This window comes from Anarhichas minor, unplaced genomic scaffold (genome assembly GCF_050575085.1).
Source record: "Anarhichas minor isolate MPS153535 unplaced genomic scaffold, ASM5057508v1 ptg000062l, whole genome shotgun sequence".
Lineage (NCBI taxonomy): Eukaryota > Metazoa > Chordata > Actinopteri > Perciformes > Anarhichadidae > Anarhichas > Anarhichas minor.
This window is the reverse complement of record NW_027466508.1, coordinates 9,047,304-9,072,440: the sequence shown is the minus strand read 5'-3', so window position 1 is coordinate 9,072,440 and position 25,137 is coordinate 9,047,304. Positions and strand designations below refer to the sequence as shown.

The 25,137-nt window shown below is 43.7% G+C and overlaps 3 protein-coding genes across 4 annotated transcripts; 1 reads left to right on the top strand and 2 right to left on the bottom strand.

The window, feature by feature from the left end:
* The first annotated feature begins 985 nt into the window (after positions 1-985).
* tpp2 (tripeptidyl peptidase 2) lies at positions 986-15,076 on the top strand. Of its 2 annotated transcripts, XM_076077678.1 has the most exons (29): positions 986-1,195; positions 1,991-2,119; positions 2,329-2,424; positions 2,668-2,772; positions 2,917-3,041; positions 3,155-3,318; positions 3,442-3,596; positions 3,693-3,769; positions 3,970-4,097; positions 4,479-4,727; positions 4,813-4,928; positions 5,027-5,198; positions 5,317-5,474; positions 5,570-5,646; positions 5,740-5,846; positions 6,201-6,355; positions 6,577-6,693; positions 6,795-6,895; positions 6,976-7,072; positions 7,160-7,297; positions 7,394-7,638; positions 7,830-7,908; positions 8,991-9,029; positions 9,494-9,645; positions 9,768-9,864; positions 10,003-10,133; positions 10,930-11,230; positions 11,421-11,540; positions 11,651-15,076. In XM_076077678.1, exons 1-29 carry the CDS (start codon positions 1,031-1,033, stop codon positions 11,738-11,740), a joined length of 3,885 nt encoding a protein of 1,294 aa, XP_075933793.1. In that variant the 5' UTR covers positions 986-1,030; the 3' UTR covers positions 11,741-15,076. The 2 variants fall into 2 exon arrangements, with proteins under 2 accessions (XP_075933793.1, XP_075933794.1); XM_076077679.1 differs by lacking the exon at positions 8,991-9,029.
* Positions 15,077-16,231: 1,155 nt separating this feature from the next.
* Positions 16,232-20,763, bottom strand: LOC142933504 (protein-lysine methyltransferase METTL21C-like). The gene is made up of 4 exons (XM_076077616.1): positions 20,679-20,763; positions 17,233-17,366; positions 17,025-17,142; positions 16,232-16,677 (listed from the first exon to the last, which is right to left on the bottom strand). The coding sequence occupies exons 1-4, from the start codon at positions 20,761-20,763 to the stop codon at positions 16,232-16,234; spliced, it is 783 nt and encodes a 260-aa protein (XP_075933731.1).
* Positions 20,764-21,356: 593 nt separating this feature from the next.
* LOC142933503 (protein-lysine methyltransferase METTL21C-like) lies at positions 21,357-23,352 on the bottom strand. Its single transcript, XM_076077615.1, has 4 exons — positions 23,271-23,352; positions 23,044-23,195; positions 22,551-22,668; positions 21,357-21,940 (listed from the first exon to the last, which is right to left on the bottom strand). The coding sequence occupies exons 1-4, from the start codon at positions 23,350-23,352 to the stop codon at positions 21,357-21,359; spliced, it is 936 nt and encodes a 311-aa protein (XP_075933730.1).
* Between the last annotated feature and the right edge of the window lie 1,785 nt (positions 23,353-25,137).

The window sequence follows — 25,137 nt, the reverse complement described above, 5'->3', positions numbered from 1 at the left end:
ACTATGGGCCAGTGACCCCAACTTCTAGATTTACAGGACGGAGGCAATAGTCATACAGATATTTTAGACTGCTCTGTGGTTTTATGCCAGTCTTAATCTTCCCTGACTGGTCTAATGCAAGTAAGACAGTTTCACATTTTAATGTTTTCCTCTTTATTATTTGGTGCCACTAGTCAGCAGGAGTCAGAGTTAGCCAAGGGGTAGGGAGTCAAACTTTAAGTCAGTCTTAGTAAAGCATCTCAGCTCTGCACTGGATGTTTGTTTTTGTTGTATTGTTACACTTTTGGCTACGGGTAACCCTTAAATCAAATGTCTTGTAACTGTTGCATTCTTCCAGAGGGCTGCTGGAGTAATCCTTGTAAATTAGTCCAACTAGAATATAAATCAAGAACTAGACAGCTTTGTGCAAGACGTCTATCTGAAATCAGATTTTGAAGTGTTTTCGCATATTCTAGCTGATTAGCTAATTTACCGGATGAAGCAAAGCTAACAGTAGAGTGATGGAGATGTCAATCAACTACCATTTGTACACGCTGACACACTCCTGAGAGGACATCTAATCAGTCAGTCAAGGAATCTTGATTTTATTTCCTGAGCCCAAACACTGCACACTTCCAATGATTCTCCGATGTGATAGTTATTGATAACAAGCTATATTAATTGTGGTACACTCAAACCTTAGGGCAAAACAGTAAACTAATGGCCCCTGTAGCAACAGTTTTACAATTGGCCCCAAACTTTGATCAAATGCAGTACAAGGCCTCTGTTTTTTCCAGTTTTGTGTTTAATATATCACATTAAATGTAATTTTGATCAAGCATGGCACATGGTGAACTTGGGGCTTTGAATGCTCGACAAGACAGCCTCGGGTGTGATCAGCTGAATATTGTCATTTCAAAAGTCCTGTTCAACAAAGGTCACAGAGATGTGGCTCGCACTGTCCCTTTAAACAGCTCTCCTCCCAGTCTCTCTCACCCCGGTGCTGTCTTTCCCATTTCGCCGCTTTGTTGTCATTGTCGCTCTTTTGACCATGGCTGCTCATTCTATCGATGAACCGTTCCCCTTCCACGGGCTGCTCCCCAAAAAAGAAACCGGTGCTGCGTCCTATCTTACCAGGTTCCCCGAGTACGATGGCCGGGGAGTGCTCATCGCCATCCTCGACACCGGCGTGGATCCCGGGGCCCCCGGCATGCAGGTAAATCTGACGTTAGCAACCAACTAGCTGGTGCAAGCTAGCAATGCTAAAGGCCCAACTCATTCACATTAGTGGTAATTAATACACGGTCACACAACGGCGATAGCTAGTTCGGCTAGATTGCTAGCATTGATAGATACACACACCAACTATGACAATTAGCTTCATAGCTGTTATGACAACCAAATAAACACAAAGTAATTGATAGCAAGTACTTTCTCGTGCTGTCAATTTGTGCATCGGTGCACAAACGGCAACGGTAGCTAGCATGTTAGCCTGGCAGCTAACAGCTGCATTTGTCCGTCAATCGCCTCAGTAATTTCAGTTTGTCCTGCCAGTTGGTCACAGTGTGCCCTGTTAATAGTAGCAATATGACCGGTTAGTTGTCGGTTAGTGAGCCGTGACGTTAACTAGTTCATGCTACATGTTTACGTTATTGCCAAGTCACACCGGATTCTAGTAATTTCCATATAGTTACGTGTGTATTTGGCATATCATTACACTAAATTAAGGTCGATCATCTCATTTAAACCACATGCCCACCTTACTTCAGTGGTGCTTAAAAGGGCAGAATCTGACTCTGACCTCTTCAGTGTGTGTAAACAAATATGTATAAGGAGGGCAATGCTGTTGTAAGGTATTATACGTTTATTCAGCATGGTTTGTACATCATTTACACTCAAGTTGCATCTGTCCACTGCCCTTCTTGATCAGGATAAGTTAGTGCTATGCATCCCTTTCCGCCTGAACGTCGTAATTGATTACTTATCGCTTTCTTCATTGCTGCTTCTTTAGGTCACAACTGAGGGGAAGCCAAAGATCGTCGACATCATCGATACAACAGGCAGCGGTGACGTGAACATGACCACGGTGGCAGAGCCTAAAGATGGGACAATCGCTGGCCTCTCTGGTAGAACACTTAAGGTCAGTAGACACCCCAAAACCGGTAATAAGACAACCCAAAATGAATGACAGCTGGCCCATAGGAAATGTCCCATCACAGGTATATCGTCCTACATCTGAAATCATTTTTTATTGAATCTCTATGGCCCATTTTTAAATCTAATTATACTATTAGACCTCCACTTTATGGTTCCTTCTTCATATTGTCTGTGTCTTTTTATGTCTTCCAGATCCCTCTTGCCTGGGTCAACCCGTCAGGGAAGTATCGCATTGGAGTTAAAAATGGCTATGAGTTCTTCCCTAAGGCTCTCAAAGAAAGGATACAGGTAGGAAGATAGGCCATTATTGCTGAACTAGGTCTGTCATGGGTTTGATTTTTACAACATTGTGGTTTTGCACAGATAGCCTCTCTCCCTTTGCAGTGTTGCTACTTACTATAGGTTTATTCCACAGTAGTAAAACAAGAATGTCCGTTAGATAAAATGAATGAAAATCAATTAGCTTTCCATCCTCTGTGGATGTTTTATGTGGATGTTTTATGTTACTTTTGTTGTGCTTTGGTCTACTAGAAAGAGCGAAAGGAGAAGATGTGGGACCCACCACACCGATCAGCACTAGCTGAGGTCTCTCGTAAGACGGAAGAGTTTGACCTCTCTCACCCAACACCCTCACAGGTCAGATCTACAAACCTGAGTTCTTTGTGAACCCGTCGGTGTTTGCATGCAGTTGCTATTCACAGCAATGTGGTGTTTCCGAATCTTTCTCTCTCTCTACTGTCAATCTCAAATGTACCTTTCCCTCCTGCTTTCTCTCTCCAGATGGAGAAGTTGCAGAAGGAAGAGCTGCAGAGTCAGTCAGAGTTGCTGGCATCATTGGAAAAGAAGTACAGTGATCCTGGTCCTGTATATGACTGTGTGCTTTGGCACGATGGCGTCATGTGGAGGCAAGCCATAATAACCGTTTTTTCCTTTTCACAAGTGATTTTTAACCTTTCCTCTATGCTGTCTACTTCTGTTCACTATTAGTATGTTTATCCTTCTTGTTTGTTCTCCTTAGAGCTGTAGTCGACACTTCAGAGATTGGAGAGCTGTCCCAGTGCACGGTGCTTAGCTCCTACAAAGAGACGCAAGAGTATACCACGTTAGGAAACGCTGAGATGCTTAACTACTCTGTTAATATTTACGATGAGGGAAACACGCTCTGCATCGTCACCAGTGGAGGTGAGGTGTGATCTGTTCAGCGTAACAGTGGGTTATTGCAGGTTCACCTGTTAAGGTTGCATCAGATGTAGAAGTCCACAGTGTCTTCTCCAGTTTAACTTGTTTGTGTGCTTTTTTTTAAAGGGGCTCATGGGACACACGTGGCAAGCATTGCAGCAGGTTACTTCCCAGAGGAGCCTGAGCGTAACGGTGTGGCCCCCGGTGCCCAAATCCTGGCTCTGAAGATCGGAGACACCCGTCTCAGCACCATGGAAACAGGCACAGGACTCATCCGCGCGGTAAATTACAGAGACAAATATAGATTAGCAGTTTGGTTACCCCCCCCCCCCCCCCCACACCCTTTAATTTTTCTTTCTTTCTCCTGTCACTCAAAGATGATTGAAGTCATCAACTACAAGTGTGACTTGGTGAACTATAGCTACGGGGAAGCCACCCACTGGCCCAACACAGGGTAAGTATTTCAACAGAGGGTGTGATTGATGCCGAGTGGTTGTCTGCTGTAGCAAGGACGAGACAGAGTGAGCACAGGGGCCAGCATTCATAGCTCAAGGGCCTCATCATCTGTTGATCCTCCCATGTCAGCCAGTTAGTCAGGACAGTGGGAGGGGCGTCACAACGCTGTCTGATTTTTAAAGTCCATTTGTCTTTCAGGAGGATTTGTGAGGTGATCACCGAGGCTGTGCAGAAGCACAATGTCATATTCGTCTCAAGTGCAGGAAACAACGGCCCGTGCCTGTCCACTGTCGGCTGCCCGGGGGGAACCACCGGCACTGTCATAGGTACATATGCTGATGAAACCCCCAATCAAGTGCTCATCATTTAAGTCTACACCTTCAGACTGCATGTAACCCGAGGTGTAAAAAAAAAAAAAAAAAAAAAAAGGCAAAACAATATATTCATTATGTACAACACCAACATTTTCTGGAAAACGGCTGTATGGTCACACTGGGTCATTAACAGACATAGTTATTAGTTAATGATTGATCACTGCTTGTTTAAGTCAAGATGGCTGTGCAGTTTTTATTTTTCGCAACAGGAAAGCTATAAAAACACTTCAGCTGTAGGAATCTTTGGTAGTCGTTGTGCCGTTAACATAATTATCCGTATGTTTTGTCATACCGTATGTTTTTTCTTTACATCGTGCTCCCTTCTCTCCGTAGGAGTTGGAGCATACGTGACTCCAGACATGATGGTGGCAGAGTATTCCCTGAGGGAGAAGCTGCCTGCCAATCAGTACACCTGGTCGTCCAGGGGCCCCAGCACAGACGGGGCCCTGGGTGTCAGCATCAGCGCGCCTGGCGGGGCCATTGCCTCTGTACCCAACTGGACTCTGCGTGGTACCCAGCTGATGAACGGCACGTCCATGTCCTCTCCTAACGCCTGTGGCGGCATCGCGCTGATCCTCTCCGGTGCGTCCGACAGACTTATACTAGACATGGGAATATACTGCATGTATGGAAGTGCAAATCTGATTCTAGTCGCTGATTTTTAAAGGACTGAAGCAGAGCGGGATACGGCCCTCTGTTCCTGCGGTGAGGAGAGCGCTGGAGCACACCGCTCTGAAGATTGATGACATCGAGGTGTTTGCACAGGGTCATGGAATAATCCAGGTAACTCTTAGTTTAGCACGTTCCATCACTCTTATTTAGCCCTTTCTTTACATGTTTTTGTGTGCCATCCAGTAATCTACTCCCTTTCTTCGTCTCAGGTGGACAAGGCGTTAGATTACCTCACTCAACACGCCACTTTACCCACAAGCCAACTTGGCTTCTCAGTGAGTGTGGGATCACAGAGAGGCATCTACCTCAGGGACCCAGCCCATATTGTTGCACCCTCAGATCACGGAGTAGGAATTGAACCCATCTTTCCGGAAAACACCGGTACTGTTCATACTGTTCAAGCACAATCATTTACAGCTTTTCAATTAAGTGTTAACAAGTATTTATTTATTTAAAAAAATCTTTGACACCATCTGTCTTCTTTTAACGTCCACCGCAGGAAACTCTGAGCGAATCTCCTTGCAGCTACACTTGGCGCTCACATGTGCCGCCCCGTGGGTCCAGTGCCCCTCCCACCTGGAGCTGATGAACCAGTGTCGTCACGTGAACGTCCGCATCGATCCTGTGGGACTGAGAGAGGGAGTGCACTACACAGAGGTAGGGACAGGAAAGAGAGAAGGACGAAAAAGATTAGTTTCCGAGTCTACTAATGTTAATCTGGTCACTTTGAACATGTGGTTTTTTGTTTTTAGGTCTGTGGGTACGATACATCAACACCTAGCTGTGCCCCCCTCTTCAGAGTCCCAATCACAGTCATTATCCCCGCCAAGTAAGCTCTTACGTCATATTGGATTTGTTATTTTCTGTCACTCTTCCAAGAGGTTTAAATGTGTCTGACGGCGCTCTCTCCTTCATCCGACAGAGTGACAGACAGTCGTAATCAGGAGGTGTGTTTCACAGACGTCCACTTCCGACCAGGCCAGATCAGACGCCACTTCATCACTGTTCCTCAGGGAGCCTCCTGGGCAGGTCAGTACATTGTGTGATTGAGGAGCTACTTTGCATTTTACATTTGATTTTAAATTGGACTCGGTTATTAGTTAAGTGCATTCGCACTTTGGTTCCCCTTGTTGTAAAAATCCTGCCTTGGTGACTGAGAGTGTCACTGTCAAATTGATTTATTGTTCATAAGAAGTTTAATATAGCATGTGGGGAAACATTCAAATCCCTCAGCGTTATCATAACCACAAGTCAGTAAGAGAGATGTGACTTGAAATTACTTTCCATGTATTTTCTTCTTGTCCTCCTCTTGTCATCGTCTACATTCCCTCTCCTCCTTGCTCTGCTGTTTCTCACCTCTCTGTCCCCGTGTGTCTCCTGCAGAGATCACACTGACCTCTCATTCGGGAGACGTGTCGTCAAAGTTTGTCCTCCATGCGGTGCACCTGGTCAAACAGAAAGCGTACAGAGCTAATGAATTCTACAAGTTTTCCTCGCTGTTGGAAAGAGGCTCACTAACCGAGGCTTTCCCTGTGCTGGTACGTATATTTTATTTTTTATATACGCTGAATTGACTGGAGATATATATATATATATATATATATATATATATATATATATATACATACATACATACCGGAGTCAGCTTTAAATATAGAAATGGAATGGAAGTCACTTAATTTCTTAGATGCATACATTTGAAAAATATAAATAACATAAGTGTGGACTAATTTCTGCATGTTCCTTGTCTCCTCTCCAGTCAGGAAGGATAGTGGAGCTGTGCATTGCACGCTGGTGGGCGAGCCTGGGTGACGTCACAGTGGACTACAGCATCTCGTTCCATGGACTCGCCACTTCCCCTTCACCCATGCACATAGTGAGAAGACAACAGTCTTATAGACTAGCAACACGGACACGTAAACGTCATCCGAGACGGTGTCGCTTCTCTGTTGGTAAATGTCATTTGTCTCTGCGCAGCATGCCTCAGAGGGAGTGACGAGTTTCGATGTGTCGTCGCCGCTGAGGTACGAGGAGGTGTCCCCCACCATCACCCTCAAGTCTTGGGTTCAGCCACTCAGGTAACTGCACAGACAGACATACGCGCGCGCACACTCACACATCAGTGCAGTTCATTGATTCATGATAGTTGTTGTTCTAGGCCCTTAAATTCAAAGATAAAAGCCCTGGGATTGAGGGACGTTCTGCCCAACAACAGACAACTCTACGAGATTGTCCTCACCTACAGCTTTCACCAGGTACTGCCAACATCGGCCGCACTTGAGAGGAAAATGCTGATATTTTGTTTTCCATGCATGTATAATCTTCTTTTGCTCTGTCCTCAGCCTAAGAGTGGAGAGGTCACCCCCAGCTGTCCCATGCTGTGTGAGCTGCTGTATGAGTCTGAGTTTGACAGTCAGCTCTGGATGCTGTTTGATCAGAACAAGAGGCTACTGGGCTCCGGGGACGCTTATCCACACCAGGTACGCTTAGCTCGCCCCTAACATAACATCCTTTTTCTTTGCCAGATGTTGTTACGCATTTAACACGACTCCCTTCCGTCTGTGTTACTTCTTCAGTATTCTCTGAAGCTGGAAAAGGGGGACTACACGGTGCGCCTGCAGGTCCGCCACGAGCAGTCCAGCGAACTGGAGCGCCTTAAGGACCTACCATTTGTGGTTTCTCACCGTCTGTCCACCACGCTCAGTCTAGATGTGTACGAGTCGCACCGCGCCGCCCTCATGGCCAAGAAGAAGGCCAACACTGTCACCTTGTGCCCAGGTGCCACGCAACCCTTCTACGTCACAGCCCTGCCGGACGACAAGTGAGTCGATTTGGCGAGGGACGTTTCATTTGTCACCCACAAAAAAAAAAAAAAAAGCAGCTTTCTCAATAATCTGTCAGCTAAACATGATTGGTATGATTGCTGCCTGATCAAAGAACAGCAGAAACATGATTCAATTTAGTTTAATGTTCTCGTCTTTCTCTCTTTTTGTTTCTCTCTGTTTTTCCCAGGATCCCAAAGGGGACGAGTCCGGGATGCTATCTTTCAGGCTCTCTGGTTGTTTCCAAGAGCGAGTACGGCAAGAAAGCAGTGAGTGGCCTTATTTGTTGTTACCCTCTATCCTCCAGAGCAACAGTCAGTCCTGCTCCTCGGGATCTAAAGTCATGGTAGTTTTCAGTCTCCTCCTCTAATGAGGGAATCTTTCACATTATGTGAACACATAACAAACTACAATATATCTGGTTATGTTGACCAGTGTGCTAATCCTTTAGTCTGACCTGATTAATGATGAAAATATGACATTTTACACATTTAATATGTGATGTACTTGTTGTCCTGAGGATCAGGAGTGAATCGGGGCATAATGACTTGAGTTACCTGACAGTTGTAGATACCTCAGGCCACTGATGCATTTTGGTAGGTATTCCTAGAAAACAAGTCCAGATGTTCACATGTTTACTTCAGAGGGACCTAAATCACATTCATTATCAGCACAGCTAGTGTGTGCTGCTTCCTTTCCTAAATTGACTTGAGTGAAATATTTATTTAAAGGGAATAGTACTGTAATACTACCTGGGGTTTGTGCAGTAATACGGCAAATGTTTCATTTCTGTAGCTTCTTCTCACTGTCTCTGTGGGCTGTAGGTGTTCCTCTTTTCACCACTAGAGGGTTGTTTCTTCGCATGCGTCCCAATACCTTTGTTTTAACAGCTCTGTGTCTTTGGCTGAACCAGCTGGACTCAGCAGCTCTAATGCTTCTTCTTGTCAAACTTCAGCACCGATTTTACATATGAATGTTTTTGTTCAATGTTGTTCATATTGTTTCACGTTGCATTCCTGAAGGATGTTTATTGTTTGAGTCTCACATGCACATGAATACTTTTACTGTCTTCAAGTCAAAGATTGACTGTGAAACCACGTCATATTTTACTGTAGGTTTCAGTTCTGAGTGAAGATGCAGAAGTAGTACAAACCAGTCCATCAGATTTGTTAAGATATAAATCTGAGCTTGGATTACAGCACTGTTTACCACCCTAAGCATTGATTAAAGTGTGACAGGTAGGTGGATTAAACTGTGACTCTGAGTGAGGATGAAAGATAACAGAAAGAGAGAATCCTTTTTGGTGTGTTGATGTTGTCTCTTCCTTACTGTGTGTTATTCTGACCACCAGGGGCAGGCCTCTGCAAAACGACAAGGGAAGTTTAAAAAGGTACTGGATGAGCTAGAAACACTGTACAACAGAGCAACTGCTCTCCTACCATCAGGAAACGGCTTATTCCTTACCTTCAGATGGGATTTGTCATATCTTCATTAATTAATTATGTGGACGCATGTCATCATTGCTGTATTGAAGTATGCAACTGGCTAGTCGTAATGGTATTTAATTTTGATATAAAGTTTTCTGGTGGTCAGTTAAAATAATCTAATATCTATAAATATCAAGATCAATTGATAATGAGCACCAATTAAAGCTTGTATGACTATTGAAAGGCATTTTTTAAAAACTGATTTAAAAAGATAACCAGAACACGTTGGGGGTCTTGGGACATTGGTAGGAAGAGAGAGAGAATTTGGGATGCTGATCCAGAGTAGTAGAAGAGGTCATGGATTTTATTGAATGTATTAGTTATTCTCTTTTGACTAACTTATGTATATGTTTTTGTATTCATACAGGATATCGTGCCAGTCGTCTACCACTTAATTCCTGCTCCCAACAAATCAAAGAATGGAGGGAAGGAGAAGGACAAGGAGGGGGACAAGGAGAAGGACGTGAAGGAGGAGTTTGCTGAAGCTATGAGAGACTTAAAGATTCAGTGGATGACAAAGTGAGCACAGTAGCTCTTTTGTTTTGGCTCAGCCACACATTGCTTGCTTTTCCTTCTTTTTTTTAAATTATTATTTAATTTCTCATTTAACCGTTTGTCCTGTTCTCTCTTTTGCTGTTCAGATTGGACTCTAGCACCATCTACGACGAGCTGAGGGAGAACTACCTCGATTACCTCCCGCTGCATGTGCAAAGACTGCACCAGCTGGACTCTGAAAAGGTGACGGTGCACATACCAGGAAGAGACGAGGGGGGCTTGTGGAGGAAGCTCTGGCGGGAGCATTTAATTATTCAGCTCTAGAAGTTTGAGTCTGATCTCTGCTCACTGCTCTTTCTCCGCCCTCTGTTTGATTCCCAGGAGCGTGTAAAACGTCTCAGAGAGGTGGCATCGGCAGCCGAAATCGTCATATCCCACATCGACCAGACGGCCCTGGCTGTTTACCTCACCATGAAGACGGACCCTCGGCCCGATGCCGCCTCTATCAAGACGTACGTCGCACACAGTAGCGTTAATAGGAGAAATATGAACATTGTTAGGGTTCTTCATCAAGGCATACTCAATTGATGGTAAAGAGGCAAGCAGAGGAGGAGATAACATTAGTTAACCACACAAAAAAAGTAAATTACAGTACTTTACTGCATTGAACATGACAGACTTGGGATATTTACCAATTTTACAATATCTGCAGTTATGTTTTCGGTAAAATCTATCAAGTGTGGAGCATGACCCATAGATACAGTAGAAATAGTTTAGCCGAGGCGGTAAGGCACTAAGATCCCGACACATCTCACCTCATGATAACAATAAGCAACACTGTGTAGCTTTTGAAAGAAGAACTAGCAGAGGAAAAGTTGAATTAATGAGCGATAAACACATCATTTTATTCAATGCACTCTATGGGTTTTGTTGGTACAGCCTCTCTTGGTAGTCTGGTGTGACCAGTAGCTAATGTTAGCAAAACTTATGATGAGCATTGCTGTGTAACTGACATTTGTGAGTTTGTTTACTGTCGCACAACATTTTAGCATTTACCACATCCAGTAATTGTTACATGTGTTCAGCAAAAGTTACATTCCAGCGGCCTCCCTTTACATAAATGGTATTTGTCGTGTGAAATAGTGCTGCTGGTCTTTTTCCTTAAGGCTTCCCTTTTAATTTCATATAAGTGTATTTATTATTTTAAGATGTCGGGTGAAGGGGTCTTTGTTTCCGCTGTAAAACACTACAATGTGCTGAAGCTCGAGGCCTTAATTCTGACCGGTTATTTTAACGTCGGTGTTTCAGCGACATGGAGAAGCAGAAGTCGTCTCTGCTGGACGCTCTGTGCAGGAAGGGCTGCGCTCTGGCCGACCAGCTGCTGCTGCCCGACCAGCTGCTGCTGCCCCCTGTGCAGCAAGACGGCGTCGGTGCCGTCTCCACGGGACCACCACCACCAGCAGCAGAAGAGGAGGAGGTGGAGGAGGAGGAGGTGGTGGTTGGAGAACAGGTGGCCAGCAGTTCTGACGACACCGTGCACAGCATGGCTAAAGCTCTGACGGATACGTTTTGGGAGGTGCAGAAGTGGGCGGAGCTAACTGACTCCAAGGTGAGCCAGATGTTTTTAGAAAATGAAGGATGGCCAAAGTCCGTTACTCGGTGTTCTGATGTGAATTTATCTGCCGCGTGATATTGGAAAAGCAACAATGTGTCCATCTATCAAGCTAGCTACTTTTGTATGCATTCAATAAATGTTGAGTTCATAGGTTTTTTTTTTTGGTTTTTTTTCCACGGCTCAGGTGTTGATGTTTTCATACAAACACGCTCTTGTGAACAAGATGTACGGCCGAGCCTTAAAATACGCCTCGAAGATGGTGGAGGAGAAGCCCAGCAAAGACAACATGAAGAACTGCATCCAGGTATCAGAGCGCCAACGGATCTCTTCCAGATATTTTCAGCTGCATACTCTCCAAAGACGAATGTCCGCCTGCTTCCCTTTGAATCACTTCCTGTTCATTTTGTCTTCCAGCTCATGCAACACCTCCGATGGACACACTGTGCCACCTTCAGTGAGAACTGGCTCCCTGTCATGTACCCCGCAGAATACACGCCATTCTAGGCACAGACGCACATACATGCATGCATGAGCAGCATGGCCATACATGGTTGTTGGATATCATGTCCCTCAGGGTCGCATGACCTATGCATCTGGGTTTTCAAGTTTAGATGTGGGTGGACACCAAAATGAAGGATAACGCCGAGTGTAAATGTTTGGAGAGACTGAACACCTTTATAGTTAGGTGAGAAGGGATCGTGTTCGTCCTGTTTTTAAAATATCTTGTTGAACGTCACAGATCTGCAGACCATGTGGCACGACGGTTCATTTGAACGCCACCGACAGAAAAACAACAAATAATTATTTTTACGTTTTTAAAATGCTTCAGACGTTTGACAACCTATAGCTCAGAACTTTCTTAGTTGTGTGTTGTCCCTTATTTTGGTGTCCTCTACATGTTTTGGAGCTTTTCACATCCTCAGCTGTCTGGACTCCACTTCACAATAACCTCATTATTTTGTGTAAATACTGTAAAAGGGCCAGTGTGGACTCCAGGGACGCGTCCCTAGTCCTAAAAAAACAAAAGAAACTGTGACCCCCCCATCTACTCACACAAACAAATCAACATAAGTGAGCGCTACGTTACTTCAATGAGAGGACTGGAGGCCTTGCTGCTGCATGATGTTCGGACATACGGGGGCACGCACAGTCTGCCTGGTCCCTGACTTAAAAGGGAGACGGAACTTGATATCTTTTTTTTCGATTGTTCCAGCCAGGCCGGGCTGATAATGTTAATATTTAGTCTCGTCTGTCTTTTTAGACTCTTGATTCATGTACACAGAACACAAAACAGTATTGAGGTGCCTTCCTACATGTACCGTACCTTTTTTCTGATGGGATGAGAAGCAGTGCGAGGCTCCAGAATCATTACAGCCAGTCTGCACTCTTCACCGTTGGTGTCAAATGTGTCTTTAAGGCTCAGACCTGCAGTATGACGAGCCCGTGCACTGTATGCAGGCTGTGGGTGACGCATAAGGTAATAGGAAGCCACAAACGCACTGGCTCTGCTTCGGCTTACCTCCAGAGGTGTTGGCCGCTCCATACTGCAGTGACCCGAGCAGCACGTTTGACGAGCCATCTTAACAGACCTCACGAACGTGAGAGAGGACGTTGTGGACAGCGGAAGGATGTTCAGATTTCATTGTACAATGTTCACTCCGTCTTAGATGTTTCTCTGCACCATTCAAAATGTTGCATTTGTACACAGTGTCATAAAATGATGTACATACACGCATAACATACAAATATTAAGCAATAGGAATATAATAGAATTATTATTCAAATTGATGTATTTTGCTTATATGCATGTCTTCTAGGATTTAAGGAAAAATTGATTTCTTTGTTTGTTTCAATTTGAGAGATTTTTTTTTTTTTAACCCAAAACAAGATTCTGGTGATAATCCACGTGTGTGTTTGTGAATGACTTACCGTGTTACTTGTGAGCATATTGTGTACATGAACATTTGCTCCCTACAGAACTGAAACGATGGCCAACTAGAGGGGTTTAAGCATGATCTAGTTTATTTACCATACTAACCGTATTTCATTTAAAGGACCATGCCGGTACTTTTGTATGTTTTATCTAATTGTCTACAAATCCCATACTTTACATCCCAGCTAACCATTTTACATGTTTTAGAATTATTTTTAATGGAGTTTTCCAGGCAACTGTTCAACATATTAGACTTTAAAACATCCACAGTGAACACCAAGTCTGCATTAAAAGCCCTTAGAACTACATTTCTCAATCTTTTTACTATAAGTGATTGGGTTCTACATGAACACGCAATGTTTTGGGAAAAGTTGGAGCAGTTTTCATTATTTCTCATGAGCGGTTTGTGTTGTCTCTCTGGGTTGAGGTGGTGCAGGCTTATTTCTATCAAAACGAGACGATGGCTGTATGTTTACGTTGCCACTGTTGATTCACACCCACACAGTCTTAATGAAGCTCGTTAGCTCAGTAGTTGAAAGTCAGTCTCTTCATAAACGATAACTGAATATACTGTATAGAAAATCAATGCAGTCTTGATGTTCACTTTGTGGAATTATACTTGAAAGAGCACTTCACCAATTTAAAATTTACTCATATCGCAGGGCAAAAAAAAATAAATCAATGCAGCAGAACCAGAGATATCTGGTGATATTTCTTTCGTCTTCGGTCCCAACTGACAAGACAGTTTAGACTCGTTGCAGCTCTGGAGCCACGAAAACCTTTATACACATACGCAATAGTAGCATTATCTGTGAACTTTCAGGTTTACATGATTTGATCTAAAATGTGCAAAAACACTGGCGTGGTCCTTTTTTCTAATATCTCACAACATGAGTCATGTAACAAATGAGGACACGGGGCTGGTTGTTTTCACAGTGCGAATGAGGACCATGCTAAAGATACAAACTACATATTAACCGTTTAGAATTGTGATTCTCAACCTTTTCCGCTCGTTCTGTAAAACAAATTTGATCCGTAGTTTAACCAAAGGATTGTCCCACACTAAGTTTAGTTTAGAGAAGCACGAAGGCTGAACATTATAAAATTAATTATCACAATATTGAGTAGAAGAAATAGATTTGCCCTCAAACCACCCAGTTTGAGAACCACTGGTCTTCTACATGTAACAGCTCAAAATGATGTGCTAAGACCTCACAAGTGGAAGGTGCATGCTTAAGAATGTAAAAGCAGCTGCTTTTAAGCCGAGGCCTTTCGGCCTCACAGGAGTAGACAATCTTTTCTGGGGTGACTGTAAACTACATACACAGCGAATCCGTGGTCACGGTTCATGTCGACCCTGGGGTAAGGATACCTTGTGTTTCTGTTTTTAGCTCTGACTTGCACGCGCTTTCTGCAGCGGCCTCAGCATATAGGCTTCTCCGGGTATTCAGGGCTGTACTGGAATCAGTTGGGTTCGTCAGAATTTGTGCTCACCGTCTTTTCTTTCTGCATCTCCTGTGTACTCGTGCGTCTCCGTCCTTGTTTCTCCTCTTGTCCTGCGTTTGGGGTTTGGTTTCGGCAGATGTCTGCAGTAAGCGTTGCCAATAACAGTTTCTCCAAAAATGGCCTTAACTCACCACAGGACTGTACAGTCCGTTTCTGGCACCGGCCAGACTTCTCTATATCTGTTGCTTCTTCTGGATGTTCAGTATTTATATTTGTAGTCATAAAATGTAGTAAATGCCAATATTTTACAGAATGTTATGAGATAAGGCTCTTAGTATTATTTTATACCCATTCTTCCTTGATGAGGTGGGAAAGACCCGAACTGTCACACTATTTTGTGGTCACATGGAATTACGTCACAAACAAGGAAAACAACACTGAATAAAAATGATTTGGAAGAATTTGTTTTTTTCTGGTCTTCGAGTGAATGTTCTACCCTTCATTGCTTCATTTTACTCTGCATTTGTAATAGCTGGGCAAGAGTCGGTCCAGAAATGACGAAGTAAAGAACAAGAAGAAGTTAGACAGGTTTTTCTTTTTACTGAATTAAACAATAGAAAAATACAATTCACATGCCAACACAAACAGGACATTTCAGTTACTGGTGAAGACAGGCAGAGAAAAGGCTGGGACTAACACTTTTTAAAAAAAACAATTAATGTTATGATAATTTTCTCAATTAAACTCAATTGTTTTGTCTTGAAAATGTCTAAATAGATGTCCTGTCAATCAATTAACTGACTAATTATTTCAACTCCCCAAGGAGACAATTAATTTGATTCCAACTAACTTTTCTTGGACCTTATGTAACAGAGGTTTGATAGCAGGCTAAATATGGTGCCTTATAATGTAGGACATATGGTGTTAGACCTCAATGACAGTGTCCAGACAGATCAGAGTGGGATATTTACAAAATAGTATCGGAAAGCAGCAACGATCACTGCTGTATTGTGTGATTGAAATAATACAACCCATAATTGTCTAACTCCCTGTCTACACACCAAAGGGCTGTAAGGCGTCGTTCAAAAAAGAAAAACAACTCAAAAACAAGTTTAACTCACCACGTGTAGTAGCGGCGAGGCACTGCAACTGTACTGGTAGTTCCGTTAGCAGTTAGCCAAACACACTGCACCCCCCCCCCCCACCACCACCACCACCCCCACCCACTCTTGGTGCAGAGTAGCGGACAGGGGGTCGGAGTTGCACTCAGCTATGTTACCACCAGCGGCCCCTACCGGCCAGGGCTGGTTAGTAGTAAGTGAGGAGTCAGCAGGTAGTCAATGGCAGAATAAAACAGGCTATAAAAGGTGTTTTGAGAAAGTGCTAGTCACTGCAACCACAAGAAGTCCTTGAGCACCCAGCCATAACCGATATAATGCAGTTTGCTGCAGCATAATGTGAGATTAGCTGTGGACAGACACAGAACTACACACATGCACACACGCGACCGATCGCATTATCCTCCTGGCGGAGATAACTATAATTAGATACTCGTCCTTTAACTTTCCAAAGCGTGGCGTTAATAAGACTTTAAACACTTAAAACAGAGGCGCTGACTAAGAGCCCCCTGGGCCTGTAGGGCCTGTTGAGTTATCCATCCATATCTTTTCTGTCTCTTCCTCTCTACACGTTGCCATGAAGATCTTCATCTCTCCGTCTTCAGCGAGCAGACTTGTGCGAAAAGCATTTTTAAAGTTCTCGGTAAAAGTCAGATCGGTCTCAAACCTCACCTTGTTGGCCCAGATCACAGTCGTTCCTGGTTTGCAGAAATGCTTCATGGTGACCAGGAGCTCGTCCAGGAAGTCGTGATGGTAGACCACGTCAGCTGCCAGCACGTAGTCATACCGGTAGACTGATGTAGGGTAGGTGCTCTCCAGGTCTTGGCCCCAGGACAGAGCTTCCACCTGGGGAGTGTATCTGCAACGCTCCCTGGTGTTCCTCATCACATTGGCCCGGAGGTTACCCAACACGTCAGGTAAGTCTGTAGCTGTGACTGAAGCTCCTGAGGAAAACAGGACATCTGACATCAAAATAGCTACAAAAACAGTAAAAAAAATAAATAAATAAAAAGCATACTGGCGACCTTTAAGGAGTTTGTAGTGTGCAAATGCAGTTTAATTAAGCAACGAACGTTCATTATTTGTTTAGGCTCTGGTGGGAAATTCATCTAAAGACATACTTTTGTGCTGCACATGGTAACAAAATCAAGCAATAGTTCCTATACAGTGTGTGTGTTTTGTGTCAAAGCTTGTGTATCATGTCATGGTTACTTTTCCTAACTTTTCCCAAAACTTGCTGATGATTTTTGTGTTTGTGCTCATTGTGTGAATTAAACTGGAGACCGCTTACCCAGCAGACTGGCCACAATGGTTACCAGTCCAGTTCCTGCTCCCAGCTCCAGAACCACCTTTTCCTGCAGGTTCACCTTCTTCCTGTTGTTGTCCAGGAAGGAGCACAAAGCCAACGCCTGCAGGGCAAAGACATACACATCTCTTATAAGATGTGTGTGTTAAGAAAAACAGTAGAAAACTGTTATGATGTTTTCAGAGGCACTCACTGCTGGCCACATCACTGCTCCATAGGAGTCTATGGACTCGTGAATAACAATGTCGTGTCCTGTGTAATGGTAGACATCCCTACCAATGCGACTGTTGATGCCGGGAACCCAGGCTGGACGTCTGACCTGCTGTTCTGATGTGTAGAGAGGATGAATCAAGACTTTAACAGAGGGGAACTTCCAGTCAGATTCAAAAGCAATGAAGACAAAAATACAAATACATCATGAGCACACAATGCCACGATAAAGCTAAAAAGAAAATCTGATGAGCCCGCAGCGTGATATGATGCAATGAAAAAATGCTCAAACGGGTTCAGACACACTACACCGGTGGACAGAGTGCATCAGCCTCTGATTACACAGACGACAGTTGGTGATAACGTTGGCTTCACACTTTGGTTTTACCACGTGTGTCACATCTCAAGTCTCAGATGTTGTTCTTGCCACTAATCTTGCCAGATTATATAAAAGTTCCAACGCTGTGTTTTCACTAAAGAGTACACTGCCAAACCCTACAACGCTACAAGTCATTTAAAGTCGTATTATACGGCATATTTTTCTATCATAACCTATGAAGAACGCTGCATATTAAAAAGGTTGGTTCCCCTTGTCACGACCTGGCTCTGAGGCCATGAGACTAGATAGGGAGACACAGACGGTTGGTAAGCAGTTTATTAAACATAATGCAACATCGAACTCGGGGTGGTGGTGCCTTGTTGCTCCATGGGGTGAAAAGAGAGCACCCTGAATGAAAGAGTCAAAAGCCCCCGTGTCCCTCAAAATTGTCACTGGCACCTTCATCTCACTTTCCTACCATTAACGCCACACCTTTATGGATAAATGGCAGGTAGGGATCCAAACTCACTGGACCAAAGTCTTTTACATGCAAGTCAAGACAGTCAGGACTCAGGAGCGATGACTTGAGAAATGGGTGCGGCTAAACCAACACCTTTAGCATGAGCACCACAGGCAGCATTTTTAGGCTGAAGTTTCAACCAATGACAGTGGACCTTCCAGTATCCCAGTTTGCAACAATAACTACAAACTGTTTTTGCATTACGCAGATTACTACCGCCTTTAACTGGAAACATTTTAGCATGCCGGCCCAATGACTCCCCGCCACCGGCAGCACCAATGTCTCTGTTACCATGACCAGCCCTGTGATCTCCAAATCCGCCTCCGTGCGTAATCGTCAGCGAGTGCTGCTGCAGCCGCGTTTGTTACCTTCTGCTCACTGATGTACGCAGCAACGCGCACAGGAACTGAGTTTTTAAACTGCTCTAGACCACAAGTTCACACAATTGATCAAAGTCATGAAATGAGTAGTCAGATCACGCCCTAACTCCAGATGACTCTCTCCTTTTTTAAGTTCCTAAATCGTTGCTGGTAGGCATCCGGAACCAACTCATTAATAACGCTGCCTTCACAGAGGACTATTTTTGACTATCAGTTAACGAGGAGTATATGCCTCCTGCGCTCTCCCAGTCAGCATGCACTGCAGCATCAGCGTGCGCGCGGAATCTGGCCAATTACGCGCGTCAGCCACACGCTCAAACAACGACAAAAACAACTCCGGATCTTTTTCCGAAAATTTTGGCAATAGCCTTCAGTTACCCAAAACATCAAAACCATCCCCAGATTGCTCTGAAAAAGACGACTTCCTACTAAACTCACCAACAGCTTGCTTATTTAATGTCTCCATGTCCAATTTGGCATTTTCAGTCTGCTGGCGCAGCCTCCACAGCCAATTCTTTCAACAGTTCTGCTTGTGGTCAAGTTGTAACATGAGTAACTATTTTTGCGGTTCAAAGGTTAAACTAGATCCCGTTTGGGGCGGAGACCCTGCGGCATCCTGGAAAACAGCTGATGTATTCTCGGTCAAAACAATCTTTTCAAATAAATTGGATTTAAAAATGGCCTTCACTCTCCTATAGACGTTTATCACCAATATCGATTTCATAATATTCTGCTATTTTCAGCAGTTGCTCTTTAGTGCAGATATCTAAATACTTCTCGGAGGGAGAAGCAAAGAAGTTCTCAACACTCCGTATTTAAGTGTGCATGAAATCAATGAAACGAATAGTGAAGGCTACTGGTGCACAAATCACATACTATGGCCTCATCAGCATAGTGCGCCCCTCTAGCTGACTGCCCAACCATAATCTACCGACATACAAACTCAACCCTAGTCTTCATGCAGTTACTGGTAGTGGGTAATTACGCACTGAAGCCCAGTGGCAAGGGAAAGCAACCAGAAACTGGCGACTCACCCTGAACCATGGATGTACTCCCGAGCAAGATCGCTCTAAAGACGGCCACCGCAACACTAACAACAACAAAAACAAGACGAACCCCAAAAGGGTAACGCCACTGAGCCTGACGGAGGAACGTTTGCATCAAAGTTACTTTAAGTACAGCAGCCAGACAACACGTACATCGATTTACAATTTTCACACCGAAACGAGAAAAAACTACTACCATTCGCAAAACAAACTTAATCTATATGCCGAAAATAATTACAAACTACTGCATCTCCCAAACAAACGCACCTGTTTCCCGCTATAAGACCCACAAAGGAATTACGCACGCCGGACAGCGCTACAGGGAATCCAGGGAAACCCCACTTACAATTTAGTGACGTCAACTATGATGTACATTTACAGACAAGCATGTGCAGTAGCAATATTCAAACAAACCAACAAAGCTACATACCCATTACCGCAAAACGGATTAATATCGATCCCGGACGAGCACCCAACTTGTTGCGACCTGGTTCTGAGGCAATGACACTAGATAGGGAGACGGAGACGGTTGGTAAGAGTAAGCAGTTTATTAAACATAATACGACAACGAACTCGGGGGGGAAGAACGACCGCCTCGTTGCTCCACGGGGTGAGAAGAGAGCGCTCTCGTTGCCAGAAAGGTGGAGCTTTATAAATGGAGACACTGGGCCCAGGTGTCTCCATTTAGGGCGATTACCACCTTAAATAAACATATAAAGACAAGTATAGAAGGTAGGGAACCGTCACACCCTAGATGTATTTCCTCACTTGTAGTAACTTAGTGATATCTAGCAAATCAGATATTTTCGAGTTTATTTGTGCAGGTTTTGGTTTTTGCTGCCTTAATAATATAATAATGATTAGTGGAATTGTGTTTTGCATCAAAACTAATTCCATTAAAAATAATAATGTAAGTCTGCAGCTATGCTAACAGCTCTGTGAGGCCTATAGTCACAGCACCGATCTCTGTCCCTTGTACTTCACACTCCTCATGTCTTCCATGTCCCCGGCTTGTCTTTGTCTGTGTGTGTGTTTGTGTATCTCTTCCTGTCCTGTGGACAACCTGGGCCAAGTCTACCTTCACACCTGCCTTCAATCTGCTCATCACCTCCCTCAGCTCACACAGATAAGTGTGCATTTTCACAGCTCACGTAGATGACTCACCTGTTACCTTTTCCTCACTGCCTGTCTCTTCATCCTCTTCATCCTCTTCATAGCCGTCGTCATTAAGGACCATCATCTCCTCCATCCCTTCCTCCCAATCAGACTCATGCTTGTTTTTTTCCTCCTTGTCATCTCCTCTCACCACATGAGGTTCTTCTGCTACTGTTAGAAAAATTCACCCGAGACTGGTGTAAAAATCATTAATCAATGGACATTTATTCTTTGCAAAGAAGGAGACAGAGTTGATTCACATACAGAATGTACATCAAGACTGCTCGAAGATCTGTCTCCGAGTCTCTGATATTTATACTAAGTAAACAACATGCAGTGGCACAGGGTAACACACACACATTTTGCGTTTCACACAGGCGTCTACATATCTGGACACTTTAACAATTCGTTCTAGTACAAAGGTCACTTTCTCGTAAATCATGGTCGCAAATCAGCCCTGCGTAAGTATTGACGCTTTCTACAAGTTTATTATCATTCTTATTCAGGACAAACAGCTGAAGTGTTCTTTCGGCAATCAACTGCTTCTTAATAGACTAAACACTTGCTGAGACACCTAGTGTCAATGAAAGTTCGCACAAGGACACATCAGGCCTTAAACACTACAGAGGACATGAGCTTCTGTTAAATGTATAACATTCCTTAATCATTTAAACGCATACTAATTAGTCATTTCGATTTTTTCCCAACAGCTACATTGTTTTCTTTTCCTTTACTTTTTTCTATATTGACATAGTGCAGCTCAACGTCATTGTGTTTTTCCACCACAAGCTTTTCATTGCTCTCCTCCTCTACCTCCACCTCTTCCTCCTTTCCTTTCTTCTTCTCAATCAGCAAATCTTGGATTTCCAGATCACCTTCTTCCTCTTCCTCTCTACACGTTGCCATGAAGATCTTTATCTCTCCGTCTTCAGCGAGCAGACTTGTGTGAAAAGCCTTTTTAAAGTTCTCAGTGAAAGTCAGATCGGCCTCCAACCTCACCTTGTTGGCCCAGATCACAGTCGTTCCTGGTTTGCAGAAATGCTTCATGGTGACCAGGAGATCGTCCAGGAAGTTGTGATGGTAGACCACGTCAGCTGCCAACACGTAGTCATACCGGTAGACGGATGTAGGGTAGGTGCTCTCCAGGTCTTGGCCCCAGGACAGAGCTGCCACCTGGGGAGTGTATCTGCAACGCTCCCTGGTGTTCCTCATCACATTGGCCCGGAGTTTACCCAACACGTCAGGTAAGTCTGTAGCTGTGACTGAAGCTCCTGAGGAAAACAGGACATCTGACATTAAAATAGCTACAATAACAGTAAAAAAAGCATACTGGTGACCTTTGTTAAGGAGTTTGTAGTGTGCAAATGCAGTTTTAATGTAGCTACTGATCTGAATTTTTCTGCATCACATCTTTGATCCATTGATTGTGTAATGGAGGGCTTCCATTGAAATATAATTGAGTGTCTAGCTAATAGAGAGGAAAAGGCAATGACTGATTTGAGTCATGTGGAACTGAGAATATACCAAAAATAGCAATTGTAGGAGAGGGCTTGATATCAGATCCCTTTGGTTTTACTGCCGACAGTTGATAATGGTTTTGGCTTCACCACACATTGGTTTTACCACGAAATGAAATGGTGTCTGTTGACACCTGTCACATCACAGATGGCGCTTAGGTTTGGGAATATTCTCTCAAGTTTGGCTTTAGAGAAGTGTAGCCGAACACTTTGTTCTGTTTTAAGGCACGTGTTTAAAAGAGAAATGGACCCTGAAAAGAGCCCTGTCCCATTCCTCGTCTGACGTTTCTTGTCTTTTCACTGACTTGTACTTTGTACCTGTGCAAATGGCAAATCAAGTTTAACGTGAATATAAACGTCTTACCGAGGAGCGCTGCTACAACAGACATGAGGCCAGTTCCTGCTCCGATCTCCAGGACCGTCTTGTCCACAAGACTCAACTGTTCCCGGTGAGTGTCCAGGTAGTGACAGAGAGCCAGAGCCTGAGGTCAGTCAAGATGACTTTGAGTTACAGGAGGTATAAGCGCTTTAGGGTTAGGGCAACTGAAGGATCACTGGAGCAGGTTAAGTATGGACCCGAGGCTCAGAGCAGCAAAGACCAACAAGGTCTTTGTAGATGATTGCATGTAGCAGTGGATATCATGTTGTCCAGGGGCCTCAGAGTGCAAGCAGCAGCACGTCAATATATGATATCCCCATAATCCAGAACTGACACTAACACTGTGAGTGGGATTGCATCAATAAACAGAGCCATCCCAGAAAATATAGTATTGACAAGTGTAATGGTACACACAGGTATTATCTGTCATATTCTGGCAAATGAGGTTGCAAATCTCCAAAAAAAAGGTGCTACTCACCGCCGGCCATACCATGCCGGCATAGCAGTCAAGAACCCCTTCGATAAAAATCTCCTGCCCAACGTAATAGTACATCTCCTTATTGGCTCTGAGGTAGAAACACGGAGCCCAGTATGGTCTGGCCCTAGGTTGCTTCTGGGCGGCCGACTCATCTGAATGATACAAAAATCAGATGCTCAGTTCTCTGAGGTCTCTCAGCGAGACTTTGGAAACGTTTTACATCCTGCTTTTTCTTGCATCCTTCATCTTACCTTTTTCTTCCTCTTTATCTTCTTCTTCCTCTTCCGCTTCGTTCTCCCTGCGTTTCATATAATGGGTTTCCCCCAAAAGGTGTGTGGACAAAGTATCCATATATAATCCTGTATGCTGTTGGATTTAAACAGATCTCAGATATTAGAGTTTGAGCTTCAATTCAATGTTTTTTTAAACATGTAATAACGTCCTGTTTCTTTTTTTTTTCTTAACTTACGGTAGTTATCTTTCCTGTTGATACAAAAGTAAAATCATTATTATTTATACAAGATATAAACAAGATTGTACAAGATTTTCAAGTCATATATTTGTGATATTTTGCTTACTGATCTGCGACTGTGATTTCTACCTTCTCTACACTTTCAAACACCCTACCCGTGACCTTTGACCTACCTGCTTGTGCTTTATTTCCCAGTGAAGGATCTTAGGAGACATCAGACTGCATCTCGGAGCATCTGACTTTAAGGTTATAGCATCCTGTTGGTTACACCCATCCTCATCACAAGGACACAAGGGTATTTTTAGAGCCGTGACCAGGAGAAATGAACACAAGCAAGATACAAGTTCAGCGCGCACGTAAACACACACACAAACAACAACAAAGATGAGACTGTCAAGGAGCCAAAATGACAGGAATGTCATGATACCAGCAGGCATGTATCTTTGCTTCCAGTGTCGCTTATGGACCTCCCTGCTGGTGCTTCATAGAATCCTCCACAGTCTGTAAGTTCGTACTGAATATCATTTGAAATGATATAAAATGAAGTAATAATAAACCTTTAAAAAAACGACTCCTGCATTAACTCTGCTGAATGATTTCCAGCTACTTGGTAGTCCACAAATAGTCACATCGGAAAACCAGACCAAAACCTTTTTTGTGCTTGGCATATTGGCAGAAAGACCTTGAATGTGTATGTTGTCACCCAAACATTTATAACCCCAAAGCCTTATGAAGTCATTTTAACTGCTGTTAAGTGGGTCACACTTTTATCAGACAGTATAGATAATTGAATGTAAAGATGACGCAAAGTCTGGAACGTGTCTATGCTGTCCTTGCCTACTCGTTTTTCTTGCAATGACCTCAATTGCCTCACCAGAGATGGGCGGTAACAGGATCAGCTTGGCATGAAGGGGGCTTCTGTCATTTTATTCTCAATTAGACCTTCCTCAGTTACATTTGACATCTTGGGTCATGAAGTATCACCTTCCAGTTTCAGGTATCCTCAAACTAAATCCACTCGCGTCCCAAAACCTGGACTCCATCCAGGACCTCAGGATGGTTTGACCTGAAGTGGGGGAGTGCACAGTGGTTAGATCATTCCTAAACTGTGTGTTGTTGATGTGGAGCAGCCTTACTTGGACAGAAGATAAGAGTTTTTAAGCTTGAGTTTTTGGCAGTATCTCAGCTATGTCTCTCGGTGAAAGGTTGATTGTTATCAAGAGACTGTTGAAAGAGTGATGAAGTTAACCGATGCCTCTTCAAGGCCTCAGAGAGTCTTCAGCTACTCGGTGCTTCACCGCCACCAGCACAGATAGCCTGTCTTGTCCCCCTTTAATCCAGCATGTGTTTCGGCATCCAAACACATATCCATCACACGAATAATAAATTAAATGTCAGATTTAAAAGGTTACACGAATAGCAGGTGACTTCAACTTGCTCTTTCCAATATAATTAAGCTAACTGGTGACTTTCCAAAACATGCAAAGTTTGTGTGTGACTCATGTTACTGAAGCAGCACAAACTGCCCAATATGGATGTGATCTTTGAATTTGACCTCGTTTTGCAGCTGAATGTTATGTAAGGTCGCCTCTTTTGGGTGTGAACATATACAGTATGTTGCA